General features: G+C 33.0%; 4 protein-coding genes across 7 annotated transcripts; 2 read left to right on the top strand and 2 right to left on the bottom strand.

Moving 5' to 3' along the window:
- Positions 1–957: 957 nt before the first annotated feature.
- On the top strand, positions 958–6,876 carry LOC128896062 (cytoplasmic protein NCK1). Of its 2 annotated transcripts, XM_054159211.1 has the most exons (4): positions 959–1,403; positions 3,083–3,317; positions 4,550–5,487; positions 6,066–6,876. In XM_054159211.1, the coding sequence occupies exons 2-4, from the start codon at positions 3,299–3,301 to the stop codon at positions 6,285–6,287; spliced, it is 1,179 nt and encodes a 392-aa protein (XP_054015186.1). In that variant the 5' UTR covers positions 959–1,403; positions 3,083–3,298; the 3' UTR covers positions 6,288–6,876. The 2 variants fall into 2 exon arrangements, with proteins under 2 accessions (XP_054015187.1, XP_054015186.1); XM_054159212.1 differs by lacking the exon at positions 3,083–3,317 and having other exon boundaries at positions 958–1,403.
- Positions 6,877–7,202: 326 nt separating this feature from the next.
- Positions 7,203–10,507, bottom strand: LOC128896061 (arf-GAP domain and FG repeat-containing protein 1). 2 transcript variants are annotated; one of them, XM_054159209.1, is made up of 6 exons: positions 10,244–10,507; positions 8,288–8,796; positions 8,011–8,205; positions 7,754–7,936; positions 7,547–7,680; positions 7,203–7,476 (listed from the first exon to the last, which is right to left on the bottom strand). In XM_054159209.1, exons 1-6 carry the CDS (start codon positions 10,408–10,410, stop codon positions 7,423–7,425), a joined length of 1,242 nt encoding a protein of 413 aa, XP_054015184.1. In that variant the 5' UTR covers positions 10,411–10,507; the 3' UTR covers positions 7,203–7,422. The 2 variants fall into 2 exon arrangements, with proteins under 2 accessions (XP_054015184.1, XP_054015185.1); XM_054159210.1 differs by lacking the exon at positions 10,244–10,507 and adding an exon at positions 9,398–9,415.
- A 1,037-nt stretch (positions 10,508–11,544) lies between these two features.
- On the top strand, positions 11,545–17,407 carry LOC128896112 (probable phosphorylase b kinase regulatory subunit beta). Of its 2 annotated transcripts, XM_054159311.1 has the most exons (20): positions 11,546–11,950; positions 12,090–12,208; positions 12,284–12,419; positions 12,499–12,706; positions 12,788–13,144; positions 13,234–13,431; positions 13,591–13,729; positions 13,795–14,075; positions 14,156–14,170; positions 14,697–14,927; positions 14,983–15,170; positions 15,249–15,364; positions 15,434–15,576; positions 15,644–15,776; positions 15,867–16,009; positions 16,089–16,291; positions 16,381–16,518; positions 16,597–16,837; positions 16,935–17,042; positions 17,111–17,407. In XM_054159311.1, the coding sequence occupies exons 1-20, from the start codon at positions 11,913–11,915 to the stop codon at positions 17,285–17,287; spliced, it is 3,312 nt and encodes a 1,103-aa protein (XP_054015286.1). In that variant the 5' UTR covers positions 11,546–11,912; the 3' UTR covers positions 17,288–17,407. The 2 variants fall into 2 exon arrangements, with proteins under 2 accessions (XP_054015287.1, XP_054015286.1); XM_054159312.1 differs by lacking the exon at positions 14,156–14,170 and having other exon boundaries at positions 11,545–11,950.
- On the bottom strand, positions 17,376–19,547 carry LOC128896113 (pre-mRNA-splicing factor CWC25 homolog). Its single transcript, XM_054159313.1, has 4 exons — positions 19,312–19,547; positions 18,875–19,214; positions 18,630–18,790; positions 17,376–18,551 (listed from the first exon to the last, which is right to left on the bottom strand). The coding sequence occupies exons 1-4, from the start codon at positions 19,327–19,329 to the stop codon at positions 17,610–17,612; spliced, it is 1,461 nt and encodes a 486-aa protein (XP_054015288.1). The 5' UTR covers positions 19,330–19,547; the 3' UTR covers positions 17,376–17,609.
- Between the last annotated feature and the right edge of the window lies 1 nt (position 19,548).

The following is a 19,548-nucleotide window of genomic DNA, read 5'->3' as shown; positions in this document are numbered from 1 at the left end:
CAAATTTCGCTCCTACTCGAATGTCTCGTCGGGCTATTCTTAACGTCGGTAACGTATCTAGTACGATGATAAAACTCCCGGTCTTGGTCACGCCAAAAAAAATACAAGTGAGAACGATTAGAAGAATGGACGAATTTGTCCATTGTCGCTCAGTAGCACTTTATTATTATTATTTACGGCTGAACTTTGTCTCAGGGACCCATTTTTTTTTTGTTAAAACTTATCAAATCTTATAGTTTTTGACCTGAAAAGTCCGAAAATGCAAGTTAAAAGTTTAGGAATCCAATAGTTTAAAAGATTTACAGTACTATCACATAAACATCATAGATTCTCGAGATTTTTATTTTGTTAAATTCAAGTCCTGCAAGTTTTGATAAAAATCGTCATGGCCGGGGGGGAAAGTGAACTACCCTTGCTTGTAACTACAGCACTGCGACCTTAGCTTCTTTCGACGCACATGCGCAAGCGGGCGCAGGACTTTCCATCAAAGAACATGATTTTAAAGCCACGTTTACACGATAGTACAAGGTGTCCCAAAAATGTTGTAACACCTTGAAAGGGGTGGTTCGGGAGGTGATTTCAAACAACTTTTTCCTTAGCGAAAATGTTGTCCGAGGTTTCGTTAAGGAGATATTAACAAAAAAATCCCGACCAATCAGAGCGCGAGTATACCGGTTGAGCGTAGGTTGCGCGATAGGCGGCCGCGCTCATATGCTATACGCGGGCGCTCCAACGGTATACGCGCGCTCTAATTGGTCGGGGTTTTTTGTTAATATCTACTTAACGAAGCCTCGGACAACATTTTCGCTAAGAAAAAAGTTGTTTCAAATCACTTCCCGAACCACCCCCAGTTTCAAGGTGTTACAACATTTTTGGGAGACCCTGTATATTACATTATACCACAAGATGGCGTCATCGTCGTATTAAATACAAGTCCAAACAGAGATGGCGATCTCAACAGCGCGCATGGTCGTTCGTCGTCTTTGGATTAAGGGTGGGTCTGTTCCTTTTGCGGGAGGGGTCGTATAAACGAATGCAAGTACAAGAAAATAAAAAGTACGGTAGCATTCACATAGGACTAATTCGCGCATCGTTCGATTTCGCGAACGGCAACATCGAGGGCTACAGTGACGAAATCGAACAATCGTGTTCAGTGGTTATTGACAGCGCGGCGGTGGACAAAGCCTATCCGGTGGATGGAGTTCTCTACGGCTCGTGCTGTCTTTCCCTAATTCCCAGTTTCCCCCTTCGTTCGACCCGATTCCCCATAAAGATTCAATCCCCTATACACACACTCTAGTCGCTCCCGTTCATGGCTGCGGCCTGGGGTGGGGGAAAACAAGCTGTATAACGACGTAAAATTTCGAAGCTTGTATGCAGGAATATGTCAAGTTTAAAAATCGGTAAGTCGGTGTTTATTTCATTTTTTTGAACGATAATAGCAGTGAGTTTATCATAGTTAACGGATAATGAGATAAGCGGCTGAATTGATTCGCGCTAGTCGTTGCCCCCTTGCATTCAACACGCTTCTACTTTGCTTTCGTAGTATGGTAGACAGTAAGGCAATGAACGTACCCTATATACGTGCTTCGAAAGTTACCGATTCCCGTTCGAGGAATGCACCGAAACCAATCGAGAGATACTCATTCGATTCATAGGTCCATTACGCGGTATATTTTATATTGTAAATAATTCACGTTGCGCGACATGTTCGCGTGTTTTATTCAATGGTTGTGTCGTATGACATTTACCGAATTTAACAGTACACAAATTGGAGTTGCGACGATATTATGCGTATAAAAGATTATTTTTATTTTGTTTCTCTATATAGGCCCTTCCAGGTATTTCTCTTAATTTAGTAGATTATTGAATGGTATTTCGCGTTTGTTTGTTTCATAGATGTTTGTTTTTTTTTTTTTTTATTGTTTTAATCGTTGCGATTGTTGGTACGATATAGTGCAAATTGCTTAATTTTTACTTAAGTAATTATAATTTTGGTATTCTATCTATTCTCTGAATAGCTTTTGTTATCGTGTATTGGAGTAGATTAAAGTATTTCAGGCTTCTCATCAGAAACACGAACTATTTCATTACTTGTGACTTCTGAAATACTGTTGTTAATACGATGTAGAATGTATATGTAACTTCCTTAACTTTTCATTATTTTATTAATTGAAATACATTTTACAGTTATGTCTATATACTTTTGTATTTTGTGTGTTTTCTTTGAGTATGCATATTACATATATTCTGCTTTCTTGGCAACAAATTTTGTTTAGAAGTTTTAGTTTTCAACAGATTTTTACATTTAATGTCATCCACACCAGTTTCATTTGGTTTAGGTTTTACTGTCAGTCAGTTTCTCAAAGTTTAACATCATTTCTGGATAATACTGTATTAATAGACCTACCAATATCTTATCTTTGATAAAATATATTTTAATATTTTATTAACCAATCATTTTTAATAATTTCATGCATATATATTGACTTAGTTTGTATCATTACATCCTTTCAATGTTTTCTAATTAAGATTCCAGAAATGATTATGCGATACAAAGATTTCAAATAACGCACAGATGTGCTTTATACTCTCGATAAAATTTACGACTTACAACTTAGTTTATAGCAAAATATATAAAAGAAAGTTGAATTAGGTATCTTAGTTACTTTAATAAAAGTACAGTGAATAGTTAATATTAGCGAATCAATGTTTATTATATTGTTTAAAAGAATAAATAAATTAGAAATTTTGATTTCATAGTCACTGATAAAACTTATATATATTAAGGGTATATAGGAGTCTGTATGGTACAGATAACTTGCTTGATAAGACAAATTTTAATGTGGAACTGCTTATATATTATTTTCAAAGCTTGAAACTAAATTTAAATTTATGAATATAAATTATTTCTATTTTTAGAGTCCTATACGTCCTTAGATACAAACAAGTATAACATTAAAGTTAAAATTAAGTAGAGATATAATGTAGTGTTTCTAATATTGTGATACATCAAAAGTTTATAGTTTTACAGTATTTATTACGTGAAGAGTTAATGATTGTTATTTCATTTTTCCTGAAGTGTTGGTAATGCATTTGCTTGCCCTACCCTCAAGAACGATGGACTCTGAGCAAAGAAATCAGCAGGTGTATCAACACTAAACAAAAAAAGCTAAAGAATGAATGCCTGCTGCACTCACGCTGCCAACACAGTACAAGCAGACTTAAGATTTATGCAAGTAGTGCGTGAGTAGCAGCTACTCACGCCACACTCAGACGTATATATCTGTTTTCGCACATGGCAGCCATGAAGCATGGTACGTTTTATTCTTGTATGCTTTGCTTTGTATGTAAATTTGTTTCAACAGCCATTTCTGGTATACTTTCTCGAAACAGAGTAGTTCAGTGATATATTCTTTAAAGTGTACTTCCAAATATATATTTTATATGAATTTTGAAATACACTATAGTAATTAGGCTGCATATGTTACGGTATGCTGTATCTTACGTGATGTTTAATTTTTACCTGAGTCAACAAATTGCGTTTAATGGCCAACATTAAACTGTTGTGCACAATGATTTGAATAAGTTGAAGTAATGTATACAGGTTTAACAAGGATAATACAATTAAATGGTATGCGATTTTAAATACAAAATCTGGAGCAAAATTCTTTTTCTACAAAGCTATCCTCTTATGCATAATTCTTTGTACAAAAAGATATTCTATATTTTTAATTCATCTTTGTATATAAAATCATATCTTTTCCAATTGTATTATTCATCGTGGAACATTCTACTTAAAACGACTGATTTAACAAATTTACTATATCTCAAATACAGATTATGTGATTAAATGTTATATTATTAAGATAAATATAAATAAATTGTAAACATAAATATTATGTGCTTTAATGTATTTTTACTTTTATACTTTATTAATAATTTCATGTATTGATATTACTGAAATATATCCTTCATAATAATACTTAATACTAATGTTTATTCATTTTTTAAATGCTAACTAGATTGCGGATTATTTCATTATACACAGTAATATTCTGATATTCTCCAAGATAACTATCATCTCTTGCCTGTACTTACAGAATACAAACAATAGACTACAACTTATCAACGAGCACAATAGCTTCATGCCATTTATATATATATCATAGTGCTACAGTTACACGATACAGCAGATTTTGTATTATACTGTATTTAGAATTTTCTGAAATTTTGTTGGAATTATCTCTTTCCTCTTTAGTTGCATATATAGTTTTAAACAGGCTTTCATTTGTATATGTGTTATATGGTATTAGTTTTATTTCCATTGTATGCTTAAATAGTAAATATAAACAACTTTCGGATTCCAATCTTATTATTTCCCTATTATATGGATTCAAGTGTTTCTTATTGTTATCTGAACGCTAGAATGATTATTAATAATATTCGTTAAAATTTCTATCCTAGAAAAGTATCAGATTGTTGTTTAACTAACTAGTGTCTAGAGTACCACAGTACTCTGAAGAAATGTAATTATAATAATTTTCAGGCAAGACAAGTCAAGACGACGTATGTTATGTTGTCGCCAAATATGATTACGGAGCACAGGGTGCTCAGGAGTTAGACCTACGTAAAAACGAACGTTACTTGCTCCTTGATGACTCCAAACATTGGTGGAGGGTACAAAGCGCAAGAGGGCAAGCTGGCTATGTACCAAGTAATTATGTCAAGAAAGAAAAGCCATCCCTTTTTGATAGTATCAAGAAAAAAGTCAAAAAGGGCTCTGGTTCAAAGACTCTACCATCTAGTAATTCACCTTCTAGAGCCGTGGAATCTCCTATCATGGCTAGGCGTCTACCTGCTGATCCTAGCGAAGCGATAGGCACGGCAGTTGTCAAATATAATTACCAAGCACAACAGGCAGATGAACTGTCACTCGTCAAAGGCACTAGAATCCTAATATTAGAAAAGAGTAACGATGGCTGGTGGAGAGGTCAAAGCGGCACTCAAGCTGGCTGGTTTCCGTCAAATTACACGCAAGAAGAGGGTGATGCGGACGATACTCTTCACACATACGCAATGGCAGAGAATGTTCTTGACATTGTCGTGGCCCTTTATTCATTTTCTTCTAACAATGATCAAGAGCTGTCCTTCGAGAAGGGTGATCGTTTAGAAATCCTTGATCGTCCACCAGCCGATCCTGAATGGTATAAAGCAAGGAATAGCCAAGGACAAATTGGTCTCGTGCCACGTAACTATCTCCAGGAACTCAGCGAGTATTTGACACAACCATATCGTGAGCGAGGAATGACGAGTAGTGAAATTAGTACAGGAGACTCCCTCGAGAGAAGGCCAGACCCTGGCGATAGACCACATCTTGTTGGGAAACCTTGGTATTATGGTAGTATTTCACGCTCGCAATGTGACACATTGCTAAATCAACATGGTCATGACGGCGACTTTTTAATCAGAGATAGCGAAACAAATGTACGTATAAATGAAAATGTTACACGTCTCGTAAAATAGCTCGCTTAAAAACTTTTGAAATACGATAAGTCTTTCGCTTAGGCGGTTAATTCGTTCTAATAATAAAGAAAGATATGATATTTGCCCAAAAAAGAAACGTGGAAAGTATGAACTTGATCTTGCTTACAAAAATTGATAGTCGCAAGGCTTACAAGGGCCAGCTACAGCATCTAATATTGGGTTAAATAGATATTTCTCTATATAACGAAAACTTTGTTCAATACGTAAATGCATACTATATGCATAGAATATGTATAAGCATAAAATTTTATTTGAATAATAGACGAGGAACCGAAACCGTGTACCAATTTCTCGCAATGTTTATACGATTAAACTGTTATTCAGATAAGCTGTTATCAGTCCATACATAATACGGTTACACAATATAGATTGTAATTTTTATTAAACAAATAACGGATCAAAAATTGTTTATCTTTTGGGGACAGAAGGAGTAGAACCGCATAACTCGAGGACTTATTGTATACCAAAGTGGCGAAGTATTTCAGTTTTAATTGAATTAAAAATATTGTAACTTTTAGGTTGGAGATTATTCAGTATCTTTAAAAGCTCCAGGACGTAACAAACACTTTAGGGTACACGTGGAAGGAGCGCTATACTGCATCGGTCAAAGAAAATTCCATACGTTAGACCAGTTGGTAGACCATTACCAACGAGCGCCTATTTATACTAACAAGCAGGGTGAGAAGTTATACTTGGTGCGCCCATTGCCAAAAGGCAACCCCAGTAGCAATGGCTGCTAGGTGAATTCGTGCCATGAAACGGTCCATGCGCTTTGAAATGTATCTATGAGATACGCGACGCCTGCCTAGTAATATCAATATCACACAATCTCGTATGTTTATACATAACAATTAACATAATTGGTGAACTCATATATTAGTGTTTCCTGATTGTTTGTCCATTTACACTGATAAATAATTTATTACTCTAAGTAATTGCCACCCAGCAATTCTTACCATTCATTGGAGCTTCCAAACTATTTAGCGAACAAGGCTAAAAGAAAGCTAAGAGACGAATAAAAATAAAACATTTGTACGGCAGCTATACGACATTTTGACTAGTTGACACACAAGGCTTCTCTTTATATCCATATGTAATTGTAAAACACAACCGACCATGTTATTACGATTAATAATATATTTACAACTACACGTAACGTAGACTGCAAGTGTAACAATGAAATAACGGTTAATTATCACCCAATTATGACCGATTAAGTGGATCTCTACTCTAAATCTATTGGTATTGAATTATGACAAAGACTAAGTGTTCATTTGTGATTTTGTATTTATTAGAAATTTTTAAGTAAATAAACTGTATTTAAGTGTGCATCAGGTACAATATAGTTCTTTTCGCAATCCCGTGTTTACTACGTGTTTATTATTATTACATGGAGTTTGCGAAAGCCCGTTTTATTTTATAAATTGAAAACGTTCTAATAACGAATTTAACGTATTTGAATACTTTTGCTGCTCATATTTATAATATATAGATATTAATATTTTTCAATGTTTCTTATCGAATTGGCTTTTAAAATAGAAAAATCGTGTAGAAAACATTTTACCAGATACAAAGACATGAATACTTATAAAAAGTAATGCAGTCAAATTAAATTGTACAAACAGAGAATGATTATAGTAGATATAATACTCACATAGTTGGTAACAAATATTAATCTTTATTTAACGTGTATATTATATTCATAAATAAAAGTATTATTTAGTTATATGAATAAGAGATTGGTGCTCCTGGGGATAAAAGTTAATGGCACTAATTGCCAATAAGGTCACGTATATAAACAATTGTCCTAATCTAAACATATTTTAGGTCTGCATTATTTGTTCGTAACTCCATTAAAAGCTTATGCTTACTTAATCATAAGAAAGGATTGTTCGAATTTCTTGTCATGTTGCTCACACCAGAACCAACCTGAAAAATCTTATGTTTAAATGCATCTAAGAGATTGAAAAAGAAAATGAAAGGAAAACTGAATATGTACCATAAAAGGATTTGCATGATATGCTGGAAGAGTGGGTTGCCACACTTTGTTCGTCATTAATTGACTAAACTGAATTACATCTCTGTTACCTGACAGGTCCAGCGTCGACGGTCCGATACCTACCCATTGGGGATCTGAAATAATTATACTCTTTAATCTGTTGTTATGTTTTAATGTATATCATATTTTACAGAAACGAGAACTTACCATTGTTCATAGGAAATTGTACTGGCTTAAATGGATTAATAGGATTACATAGGGAGGTATCAATTGACTGAGAATTATTATTATTGACTACGTTGGCTGATGGTCGCCATAGATCACCACTCGCAAAAGGATTCGAGATTACATGCGTAGTTTGATTTCCTACATTCCAGATTGAATTTGTAGCTGAAATAATTAAACAACAAAATATTTTTCTGATGCACTGACATGTAAATTGGTAATATAAATTATATGTTTACCATTATTAGCGTTCCATGTAGGCGTGTTTGTTGTTGTACCACTATCATCTTTCAGTTGGGTTTGTTTCATTAATGAATCTAAGTCTTTCAGTGCCGCGTAACGATCTTCCGATGGTGGCATATACGCTCCGTTTGCGTTTGTTGTACTCAGAGAATTTCCTGTAGTCTGATTAAATGGACTTGACGATTCGATATCTAAATGAAAAGCAAAGTGTTGATATTAATATCATTACAGTAATTCGTATATAGAGAAGCATAGAGTATTTTCTTAACTTACTTGCATTTTTTGGACTATTAAAAATAGGATTGTTGTCAAAGTTAGCGAAAAATGGCTGAGGTACAATAGGTTGACTGAGTTTGTTTGCAGGTGTTGTAGTAGTAATAAATGGATCAGGAACTTTGCTGAAATCAGCTACAAAATCTGTCGAAAAGTTATTGGAGTTAACCGACTCGGAATTATTTGTTTTCTGCATTGGTATAGGAGATAAAGTGGACGTCCCAGAATGTGGAACCCTTGGAATGTTTGATTGATTTGGCAATTGTGATTTTTGATTTGCCATGGACGGATCCAAGTAGTATCTCTTAAGTTCATATTTTGCACTCATTAAATCTTTCATTTTTTGTTCGTCTTTTGTGTCTAAAGTTTGAGAGGAATTTGGATTCATCAAGCCTAACCATATTCTTCTGCAGTATTCGTTACCACGTTCTCTTATAAAATCTATTTCCTCTTGTGTAAATGTCGCCATAGAAATAGACTTTACTCTATGTGGTGGTGTCAAGCCCCGCCTGCAATTTCAAACAAAACTACTGACAGAAATGTTTATCTTCCTATGAATTAATAAAACCTTCCACATTTATAATTACTTCAATTATCTTTATTCTTCATTCTATTTTTTTCAAGAAAGTCATACAACAGTACTTAATAATAAATTACTAAGAACTTGATACATAACAAATTACATGTAACAGTTAAGAAATTCATTAAAATGATAGGAAATAATTAAATTAGATTTAGGACTAGAGTAAGCTATAATCTTCAGGATGTAAATATTAGAAACTTATTTAACAATTATAAAAATCTTTTATTGACATCAACAAAATATTCTCAATAATAATTTTTTGTAGTTTACTAAGCAAATATGTATATATGATATTTTACTTTTACTTAATTTATTAACATTTAATTAACAATATAATTAAATGAAAAAAATGAATATAAAAATTGACATCCAAAATAACCAAAAATAAATACTTTCTTTTATTCAAATAACTCAGTTATACTGTGTAAATCGGTATTCTAATAATTTGTCATTTTTTAAATAATACAAAAAACAATTACATTTTGACAAAAGCCAGTGTATATTTTCTAATTTCTAGATCATCTTACCATCATCAATAATATCTTTTATATTTACACATTAAGAAACAAATCGACGAATTGTTTTCACTATATAATTAGTGAAAACAAATCGACGAATTGTTTTTACTATATAATTAGTGAAAAGAACATTGACCTAATAATCTTATGGAATCACTTGAACTTTGGTATACAGTTCATGTTACACACTGGAAGCCATTCGATTTTATGTTTAATTATAAAGAACATTAATTATAGTGATAAGTGATTCGGAATTAAAAAATATTTACTGTTAACATTTACATATTGAGTAATGTACAATCTCTTTTTTTTTCCTCACAAAATGATCATCTCTAATCAGTAACGTATGACTATGTGGCAATCGAGCTAATTATTTTGTAAATTTTGCAACACATCTACTGATTTTCCTCTGTGCTCGTGAGTGTAACATTTTGACCATTGATAACACGAACTACGCACGAAGAAAACTACTGATATCGATAGTGCATTAACTTCCTGACTCTGAACAGGACCGTTTAACAATGACTCATAATCGTCTGTCGCGAATCGGTAGTACACGGTCCACTTGCACGTGTCTCGAACGAAAATTGTTTATCGACTCGTGAAAATAACAATACTTTATATTTTTTTTTATTAATAACGGGACAAACTCGTTCGATGGATTCAAAACGTTGACATTCGACTAATCTTCATCTCGAACGTTTTGATCGTTAAAAATCAAGCTAGGATTATCACCGATGCCAGTCTCAGTTATGACACGAAACAATGATGGTTAAAAGTAATCGTTACGTCGATTTAGATGACGAAGAAGACTCGGTGCACTTTGTTGGCTTCTTACAGGTAACGAGTACTTACAGCATACCAGAACAAGAGGTACAGACAAATGAACCGATTGTCATGTTGACGTAAGTCGGGCCTCGTTGATGGCAGTCGAAACATTCTTTGTTACCGGGTTGCGAGACCAGCTCGCGTAATATTTTCAAATTCTTCTCGTCTTGCTTTCTCTTCGCGGACGCCATCATATAAGAAGTTACTTTGTAATTCCAAACGGAACAGAGACACGACTCCTTTCGCGGTCTGCTTGCGGAACTGACTCAATTTTCTGTCACGACTGTCGTGCGTGTTCCGTAACACATTCTAAAAATGTTCCGCGAGAAAACGGATCAGACGCATACCGCGTTTACAACGATTATTCAAGGCGTACCCTTATTCATTGAGGCTAGGGATTTTGCTCCTACTCGTGCGTGTCGAAAAGAGCTGAACGCGCAGTACTGTAATCGTAGGAAACGGTGCCTGGTCTCAATTCATTGTACTTCTATTTTTCTTTAAGGGAATTAAAAGCAAAAAGCACAAACATAAAGAATTAATGTTAGATTACGTGCTCTTATATAAAGTAAAAAAACAAATCAACAGACTCGGAGGGCCACTTTTACAATTGTGTTAAATACTTTACGCATGCGCAAGTGGGATACGAGCTTGCCATTACAGGCCCGAACCATAGACTAAGTAGACCCCGGTCTAGAGAATTTTTGAATAAAGTATAACTAAATTGACATTTACAAATTACAATTAATTAGTAATCTTCAGTAAAAAATGACAAATGTCCTTTTTTCGCGATTGAATAAGCGACACCTTGATAGTTTCATAACCTTGAAACGGTTACCTGATTCTTTAATTACTTTTCGTGAATTGAAAACGAGCCCTAACAGAGGTTTATTTTAAAGCAGAGCTTGCGCAGAGTAAGTTTAACTTATATTTAAACTTGCGATTAATTTTGTTTCGCTATAAAGTACATAAATAAATCAACAAAGATAGACTTCAAAATGCTTCCTCATGTTTACAGGTTATTTGAAAATTGCGTTCACTTCTAATACAATTATTCACAGATGTATAAAGGTAATCGCTGCCAAATGTAAAATACATTAGATTAGATCACCTTAAATTCTATGCTCATGCGATTGATAAAAACAATTCAGAAAAATATGATTACAATGATAATTCATCTACGACATTGAAGGTCTTTCGTAATTTATTTACAATTAATTTTCAGTATAAAATTACGATATATTTCGACCTAATAATTAAGGATACAGAAGTTTGCTTTTGGTAAATTTGAAATGGATTGCTAATATCTCCGTTAGAAGCACATTTTTTATTTCTATTTATAAATCGAAGATTATACATAAGATTTTCTGTGCCAATTACATGTCCGTTTTGGTTACAGTATGAACAAAACAATCGTCGGATGGTGAGCAGCCAAGGTTAATGTACATACTAATATACCGAAAAATACGGTTTTTACTATTTCAGTCGCCGCCTTTGAACGTGTGCATCTCGTATTGCATAGAACAGTGTTATATATTAAAAGTTTTTACTTTACTCTATTGCCTTATTCCACTTGAAACAAAGAAAACGATGTCATTGGTGTTAACAAAATAAACGAGAATAATCTTCGTCGTATGACTATGCGCATTATCAAATAATAGAATCAATTCAAAGGAAGGTTGGACTTGTTTTGAATAAGATGACGTCCCTTGCGACGACACCTACAGACACAAAAAGGTTTACTAAAATTTTATATATTTCACAGGGAAAACAACTGTATTTAATTAATTTAATTATGATATAATTAATCACCTTCAATTTTAATATGTCTATCTTAAATAAATACATACTTTAATTATTTGCTTTCTTTTTATAGATTTACTCAGATTAGAAATGTACGCCAGGGTAGTATCATCGATTTGGATATTGATATGTTTCTAAAAATTTCAAACTATGAAGACACTGTGAGACAACTCGATATTTATTATGGAATTGGTACGAACATTAATGGTCAATCTATTACAATTAAATTTCAATAATTATGAAGTACATAGATAACATAATTTTTAGTCAAGAGGCAATTATTACGATACCAAAGTTGCATAACAGGCTTGTTCCCACAAATTTCAAGTGACGAAGTAGTGGGAAGTATACGAGAAAGCATTTACTGTGCTGCCGCTGTATGGAGTTTGTACCAAGCATACAGGTATTTAAATAAATAATTTAAACTTTGTTAATAATTAATATGTATAATATCGCATATAACATTATCCTTATTCTTTCAGGCGTATAGACGACGATCGTGGAAAATCTTACGAGCTTGGACAATCAGCTGTAAAATGTATGCGTGGAATTCTGGAGTGTTGGGTAAAGCAATCTTCTAGAATAGAATTATTTAAACGCAACCAATGCAATCGATTCGCGCTGCATTGTAAATTCCATTTATATACAGGCGATGAAATTTTTAGCGATGCTGCCTATAATCATTTGCAAGTAAGTATAACATACAATAGTACACTGAGTTATTGTACACATCTGGAGTATGTTATTTACATCACCTTATATTTCTTACAGATCGATATCGTTTCTCTTTACTTGATATTTCTGGTACAAATGATTTCATCAGGATTACAAATTATATATACTCAGGATGAAGTGGCATTTATACAAAATCTTGTGTATTACGTAGAAAGAGCATATCGAACACCGGATTATGGCATGTGGGAACGTGGTAGCCGATATAACGATGGTACACCCGAAATACATGCAAGTTCGATTGGAATAGCGAAAAGCGCTCTCGAAGCTATTAATGGTTGTAACCTATTCGGAGAAAAAGGAGCTTCTTGGTCGGTCATATATGTTGATATCGATGCTCACAATAGAAATCGTAGCATTTTTGAAACAATGCTTCCAAGAGAATCCAGTTCTAAGGTAAACATTTGACTCATACAGGAATCTGATATTTGTAAAAAAAAACTATTTGTCAGCATTGAAATTATAAATATATTATCTATATGTAGAGTGTAGACACAGCTTTGCTGGCAACAATTTCTTTTCCGGCATTCGCCACCCATGAAGAGGTACTATACAACGAGACAAAGGCAAACATAGTTCGAAGATTAAAAGGCAATTATGGTTTTAAAAGATTTGGGAGAGATGGATACAAAACAGTCTTAGAAAACAAAGATCGTCGTTATTACAAATCTGGTGAAATCAAGGTCTCTGATGTGTATGATTGTTAGTACATTGTTATTGAAAATTCATTTAAATTAATTTAATTTCATTCGTTACATTTGTAATCCTGTTCCATATAAATATCCTAACTTTCCAATAACAATGACAAGTTGACGCTAATAGAAATACGTTTCTGTTTACAGGAATTTGATAATGTAGAATGCGAGTGGCCGCTGTTTTACATCTTTATGATCATAGACGGCGTTTTTAAAACGTTACCAGACCAAGTGGAACAGTACCAGAATTTGCTAAAAGAACGAATACATAAAGATATAAATGGAGGTATACTAATGAAATATTAACTTGAATTTTATTATGTAAAATACTTTTATGCTCTTATCTTATAGATCCTGTAATACCTATGTATTACTACGTGCCTGAGGAAAATTTGGAAGCAGAAAGAAATGATCCTGGTAGCACACTTCGAGTAGCGAGTAACGAAGGAAGAGGGCGAAGAGGTTCTATGGATACCGAAGTTACTCCTATATATTTATGGAATCAAGCTATGTTCGTAATTGCACAATTACTTACTGCTGGTTTGTTACATATCAATGAATTAGATCCGATCAGACGGTATCTTCCTTCGTACAATCGTCCACGAAAAGCTGGAAGGTATTCAGCTTTTCAAGTAAGCAAGAACATATCTTCTTTTATTCTAGTAAATTAATCATCTGTACAAATTATTTTGCATATGTTTATTCCATACAGGCTAAACCCAGTATTGTAAGTAAATGATAATATATGTATATGTAGTACAGTATATTTTGCACTGATTCTATTTTATTGTTTGATCACTTAATTGATAGACTAGTCCTTATTGTATAACGCATATGTATTTGAAGCTTTCGAACTAAGTATATGCTTAATAGAGTATGTTTTGTAGCGTTTTTTTTCTTTTAGTATTTGAGATACAATTATTTCGTTAGTACCAAATTAATAGTATGTACTATATATGTATTTGAAGCTTTTCGATAATGCAAAAATGCATGAAGCTTGAAGTAAGGCATGATTTATTTTGCTCTTTTTTATTATGCCTGCTGAAACTGTCTTATATTTCTTTTTTCGATGATCTTTCGTTTTTATTCTTTGCAATGATCTTATGTATGATGTCTTTTTTTTATGATTTTATCATTTTTAACGCATTAAGGAAAAAGAAAACCGATTTTTATTGATTAAATAATTATATCGATTTGTTTTACTGTATTGTAATAATGCATGATTTATCTATTAGAAAATTTCTCTATATTAGGGTACACATACTGATCTTGTAGTACAAATCGTTCTTATCGCCGAGTCTATGCGGTTACAAGCTATGATGGCAACGTATGGTATACAAACACAGACTCCACATGAAGTGGAACCTGTTCAGATATTATCATCTATGCAATTAGTAAAAGTATATGAAAAATTGGGAGTGAATAGCAAATTGAATCTAGAAGGTAGACCAGCTAGGCCAATCGGATCTTTAGGTACAAGTAAGGTATGTTTAATGAAAAGAAGATTTGAAAGAAAAATTCAAATATATTTTTTTCCAGGTTTATAGAGTATGCGGCATGACCGTGCTCTGTTATCCTCTGATATTCGAAGTATCAGAATTTTACCTATACAGAGACATGGCTCTATTAATCGATGATATTAAAACTGAGCTTCAGTTTGTAGGTAAATATTGGCGACTTTCAGGTCGACCTACCGTGTGTCTTTTAATCAGAGAGGAACACATGAGGTACATATTCATGAATTTGGAATTTGTAGTATAGATTCTATGTCATCTATAAATCAACAAAATATCTTCTTACTTCAGAGATCCACAATTTAAAGAGATGCTCGATCTCTTTGCAATGTTAAAAAAAGGATACTGCGACAAAACGAAAGTACGAATAGGTCGACTGCAAAATCTCATTTCCTCTTCATGTATCGGTAATTAATATTTGTTAATTCCATTATTCGTTGTTTACTACATATTAATAATTCATTTTTGTTACGTAGAACATTTGGATTTTATAAATACTATAGAAACAGATCTTGAACTTAGCCAATTTAAGCAGTTGGAACATGATTATATTGGATACCAAAGTCTTACGGATGTGCCTAAGGCTCTAACTTATGCAGAAGATGTAAAAGATTACTCTGTAAGTGAATCTTTATAAATAAGTAACCGTTTATATCTTTATTTATTTCAATTATTTCCCATTTTAGAATTATATGACGGAACCACTGTGCAACATATTAAGTGAAATTCGTAGTAATAAAAATCTTTATTCTTTGTGTCAACTTTACGGTATTTTGTTAAAACGTGAGGGTATTGATTACGAAATTAATGGAATAACAGGTATTACTTTATATATCAACAAAATAATATATTTTGCGATATATTATTTTACTTCGATTCACGTTCACTTTATTCGCTACTTCATTTTAGTTGGCGATCATTTAAGATCAGTATACCAACAAGCTGGCTGTCTTAGATATTGGATGGTTGTTCGTTACTGCAGCAGCTTATTGAATCATACAGTTGACAGTATCAGCCCTTTCATCACAGGTGTTCTTGTTAAAGGAAAGCAGGTAGTCTTTAATTATTCATTTGTCAAAATAGCGTTAGTCTTTAATCGAAACTGAAGATCTCATCCGTCGTTAATGTCAGATAACAGTTGGAGTAATCGGACACGAAGAAACAGTATTTGATAAACCAATGACACCAACAGAAATTCAGTCAGTTATGTATTCTACTATTCAGCCACATAACGTGGTTCAAGCTGTACTTCAACAAGAGGTTCTTTTATACTGTGGTAGACTTATTGGAAGGAATCCAGAAATGTTTAAAGGAATATTAAAAATTCGTATTGGGTAAATAACAAATATCTATATTACGAACATATTTGTTTAAGAAAGAAATATTTTGGATTATTATGATTAAACATCGTTCATGTTTACAGGTGGGTTTTAGAAGCAATAAAAGTTTACTTACAAATGTTCGTTAAAAATTCTAAACCAATTGAAGATTACAGTCCTTACGAAATTCGTCAATTTCTAATAAAAGTATTAACGGTTAAAGATTGGGCTAAAAGCGAATGGTATATTACTTTATAATTTTTCATTCGATGTTTAGTGCTTCGTTAATTTTACATAAATTAATATGTGCTTTGTAACAGCCTTACAGTTTTGGGGCGTAGAAAAATTGAAGGTTGCCTATGCAGAGTACCTGCACATTTTTATAATCACGTCTGGGAAGTACTGATACGCTGTCCAGGTGGTATCAGTGTTAATGGACAAGAATTACCTCAACAACCCACTCTATTTAACATGACTCGTTCAGAAATTACGTTTGCTTTGCTTGTAGAATCGTTGCTTCATCACATACAGTTACCAGAATATCGTCAAATTATTGTAGAGGTATTAATTGCATAAAATGTTGCGGCGCATGCCACAGCCAAAGAGCTATTGGAAGCCCAACAAATTTAATTACTGTTATATTTTATTTTTTTTACAGCTACTTACTACAGTGTCGACAATTTTACTTCGAAATCCAGAGTTGAGTTTTCAGAAACAACTAAATCTCAACAAACTCGTTGAGGATGGCTTCCAAATGTACTGTAAGGTACATATACGTGACTGTATAAATTTATTATATTTAAAGAATTATTATAAAACGATTCGTTCTTTCAGGATCATAATCTGGAGAAAACTACTGATCAAACTGTTTTCTTTTCCGCCGACTATTCGTTAACTACAGGATATCTCGCTAGGGCTGTAGTTAACAATGTATTAACTGGAGGATGTTTTTCAACTACTCGCGACATTAACGATGCAATTGAAAACAGAGAACCATGCAAAATTTCATAATCGTATAGAATAGATTCCCGTAGAAAAAGAATTATATCGTTTGTAAATGCGTCGAACAAAATTATATTTATATAATAATGTTACCATATTTGCTGAATATATGTATATTTCTTAATTATAGCAGAGTTGATTTTACAAGCACGACATACAAAGTACTAGTATCCTTGTCTAAAAATCCATATTCGCGTACTGATAAGAGTACACAATTATACATTAGAAAATATATTTTTGAATACTTATAATTTATACCATTATATTACATTCTACATAAAATTAAATGAAACTTTACACAACTGTACAAATTCAATTACATTCTTAAAAATCACCGTTTAGCAAAATTTGTGTCCATCGCTCGTCCAGACCGCTGTATGTTATTCATATTGGATTTAATTCTAGATGCGATAGTGCCTACTTCTGCAGCAGCTGCCAAGTGCTTTCTAACGAAATCTTGATTATATTCTTTGCCGCTATCTGTTTCTTTTTTTTCTTCTTCGCTATACTTTTTCACGTTCTTTTCTCGTTCTTTATCTCTCCACGTTGCGTTTGCTATCATCTCTTGCCTGCGTCTCTCCTTCTCTTCTTCCGTGAGATGTTTCTTTTTAGGAATCCACTCGTCCTTACTTTTGCTTTTAACTTCACGTTTAAAATGAGTTTCCTTATGAACTAATCTGTTCGAGGCATGTACACCCTCGACGTTATTTCTATTATAATGTCTACCTTTGTGAGAATTATTTTCTCTATCTCGAGGAGTTCTCGAGTAAGAGCTTTTGTCTTTAGTTCTATCTATATCTTTCTCATGTAATCTACTCCTCTTTTTACGAATAGAACTGTCACTTCTTTCTCTACTCGAACTATGATTTCGGACATGTTTTTCATGTATGTCTTGTCTCCTATCTTCCATCTTATCCTTTTTTGTATATTTCTCTTTATGTTTTTTAGTTTGTATGCTATTATTTTTACTTTTGTTTACCTTTGTTTGTTTATATTTTCCTATACTTTCATCCTTTGAACTTTCGTTGCTGCTGCTTTCAGATTCACTACTGAAAGTATCACTTTCGTTTTTCGACATTTTTTGTCGTTTATGTTTAACCTTCTTCATAGACTTCATTAAGTCCTTGTCATTAATTCTATTCTTTAACTGTTTGTATTTAGCAGCTAATAACCGGTCCAATTGTGTCTCATCATCGCTGTCTACATTCTGTTTATGCTTTTTCTTCTTTTTTTGTTTCTTTTCAATTTTGTCCTTTTTCGATTGTTGCTCCAACTAAATGATAAGGAATTAATTGATAAATTCATTCATTCAATAAATAAATAAATTTGTCAGCAACCGATATTTACTTACCAACTGTCTCAATTGCTTTAATTTGACAGGATTTTTCAGCAACTGATTTCTTGTTTCCATTTCCTTTTTTTTTATAGCATACAAAGGATCTTCCTGCATTTTTCTTGCCAGGTCAACTTGTTCGTTACCAGAAAAAAAACGTAGTGAAGGTGGAATACATTCTGAAATTATAAACAAATAGTATATGATTAATCATTATAGATTGCAACATATTATATATATGCAAAGTTTATAACATAAAGTACCATGTTCAACATGATTTCTAGGCATATGATTCACTTCAGGATCCTTCTCTGCTTGTACCATTTGTTCAAAAGATTTATCAATCGGTCGTCCAAGTAAATACTCTTCTCTATTGACTAACTGATTCGGTCCTTTGTACATCCAATCCAATTTTTTATCATCTTTCTTCTCTATTACGCCTTGGTCTTCCGCATACTTTTTCATATCCTCCCTATCCTTTTCCATTTCTATTTCTTTCTTCAATTCAGCTATCTTTCTCTTTTCTTGGTTCTGTTGTTGCTCTGCCTTCCAAACTTTCTCAATATTTTTCATGGTAGACGGATGCCATGATTTCTTCAAATTCTTCAACAAATTTTTCATTTTATTTAACAAATGTCCAATGTGTACAATGTACATTTTTACTTGCACAACAAACTATTGAAATTATTATTCAACTTACCAAGTCTCCTCCACCCATTTTCGTAACGAAGGCAGTCGTATTATTATACCATTTAAATTAATATACTTTATAAATTTCTTTGTTAATGTATTCAAATATTAATGATAATTTCTAGTGTAAACTATCATAAATTAGTGGTCCGTACGCCAGTAGCATTACAAACAACAACTACAAAACATAGAACTGGTATGGTAGAGTGTATGTGTGAACCCTACTATAAATATTTCAGTGCGAAAT

The sequence above is a fragment of the Hylaeus anthracinus genome, unplaced genomic scaffold (genome assembly GCF_026225885.1).
Source record: "Hylaeus anthracinus isolate JK02 unplaced genomic scaffold, UHH_iyHylAnth1.0_haploid 5, whole genome shotgun sequence".
In the NCBI taxonomy this organism is placed as follows: domain Eukaryota; kingdom Metazoa; phylum Arthropoda; class Insecta; order Hymenoptera; family Colletidae; genus Hylaeus; species Hylaeus anthracinus.
Note: the sequence above shows the minus strand (reverse complement) of the source record. Positions and strands in the feature narration are given on the sequence as shown.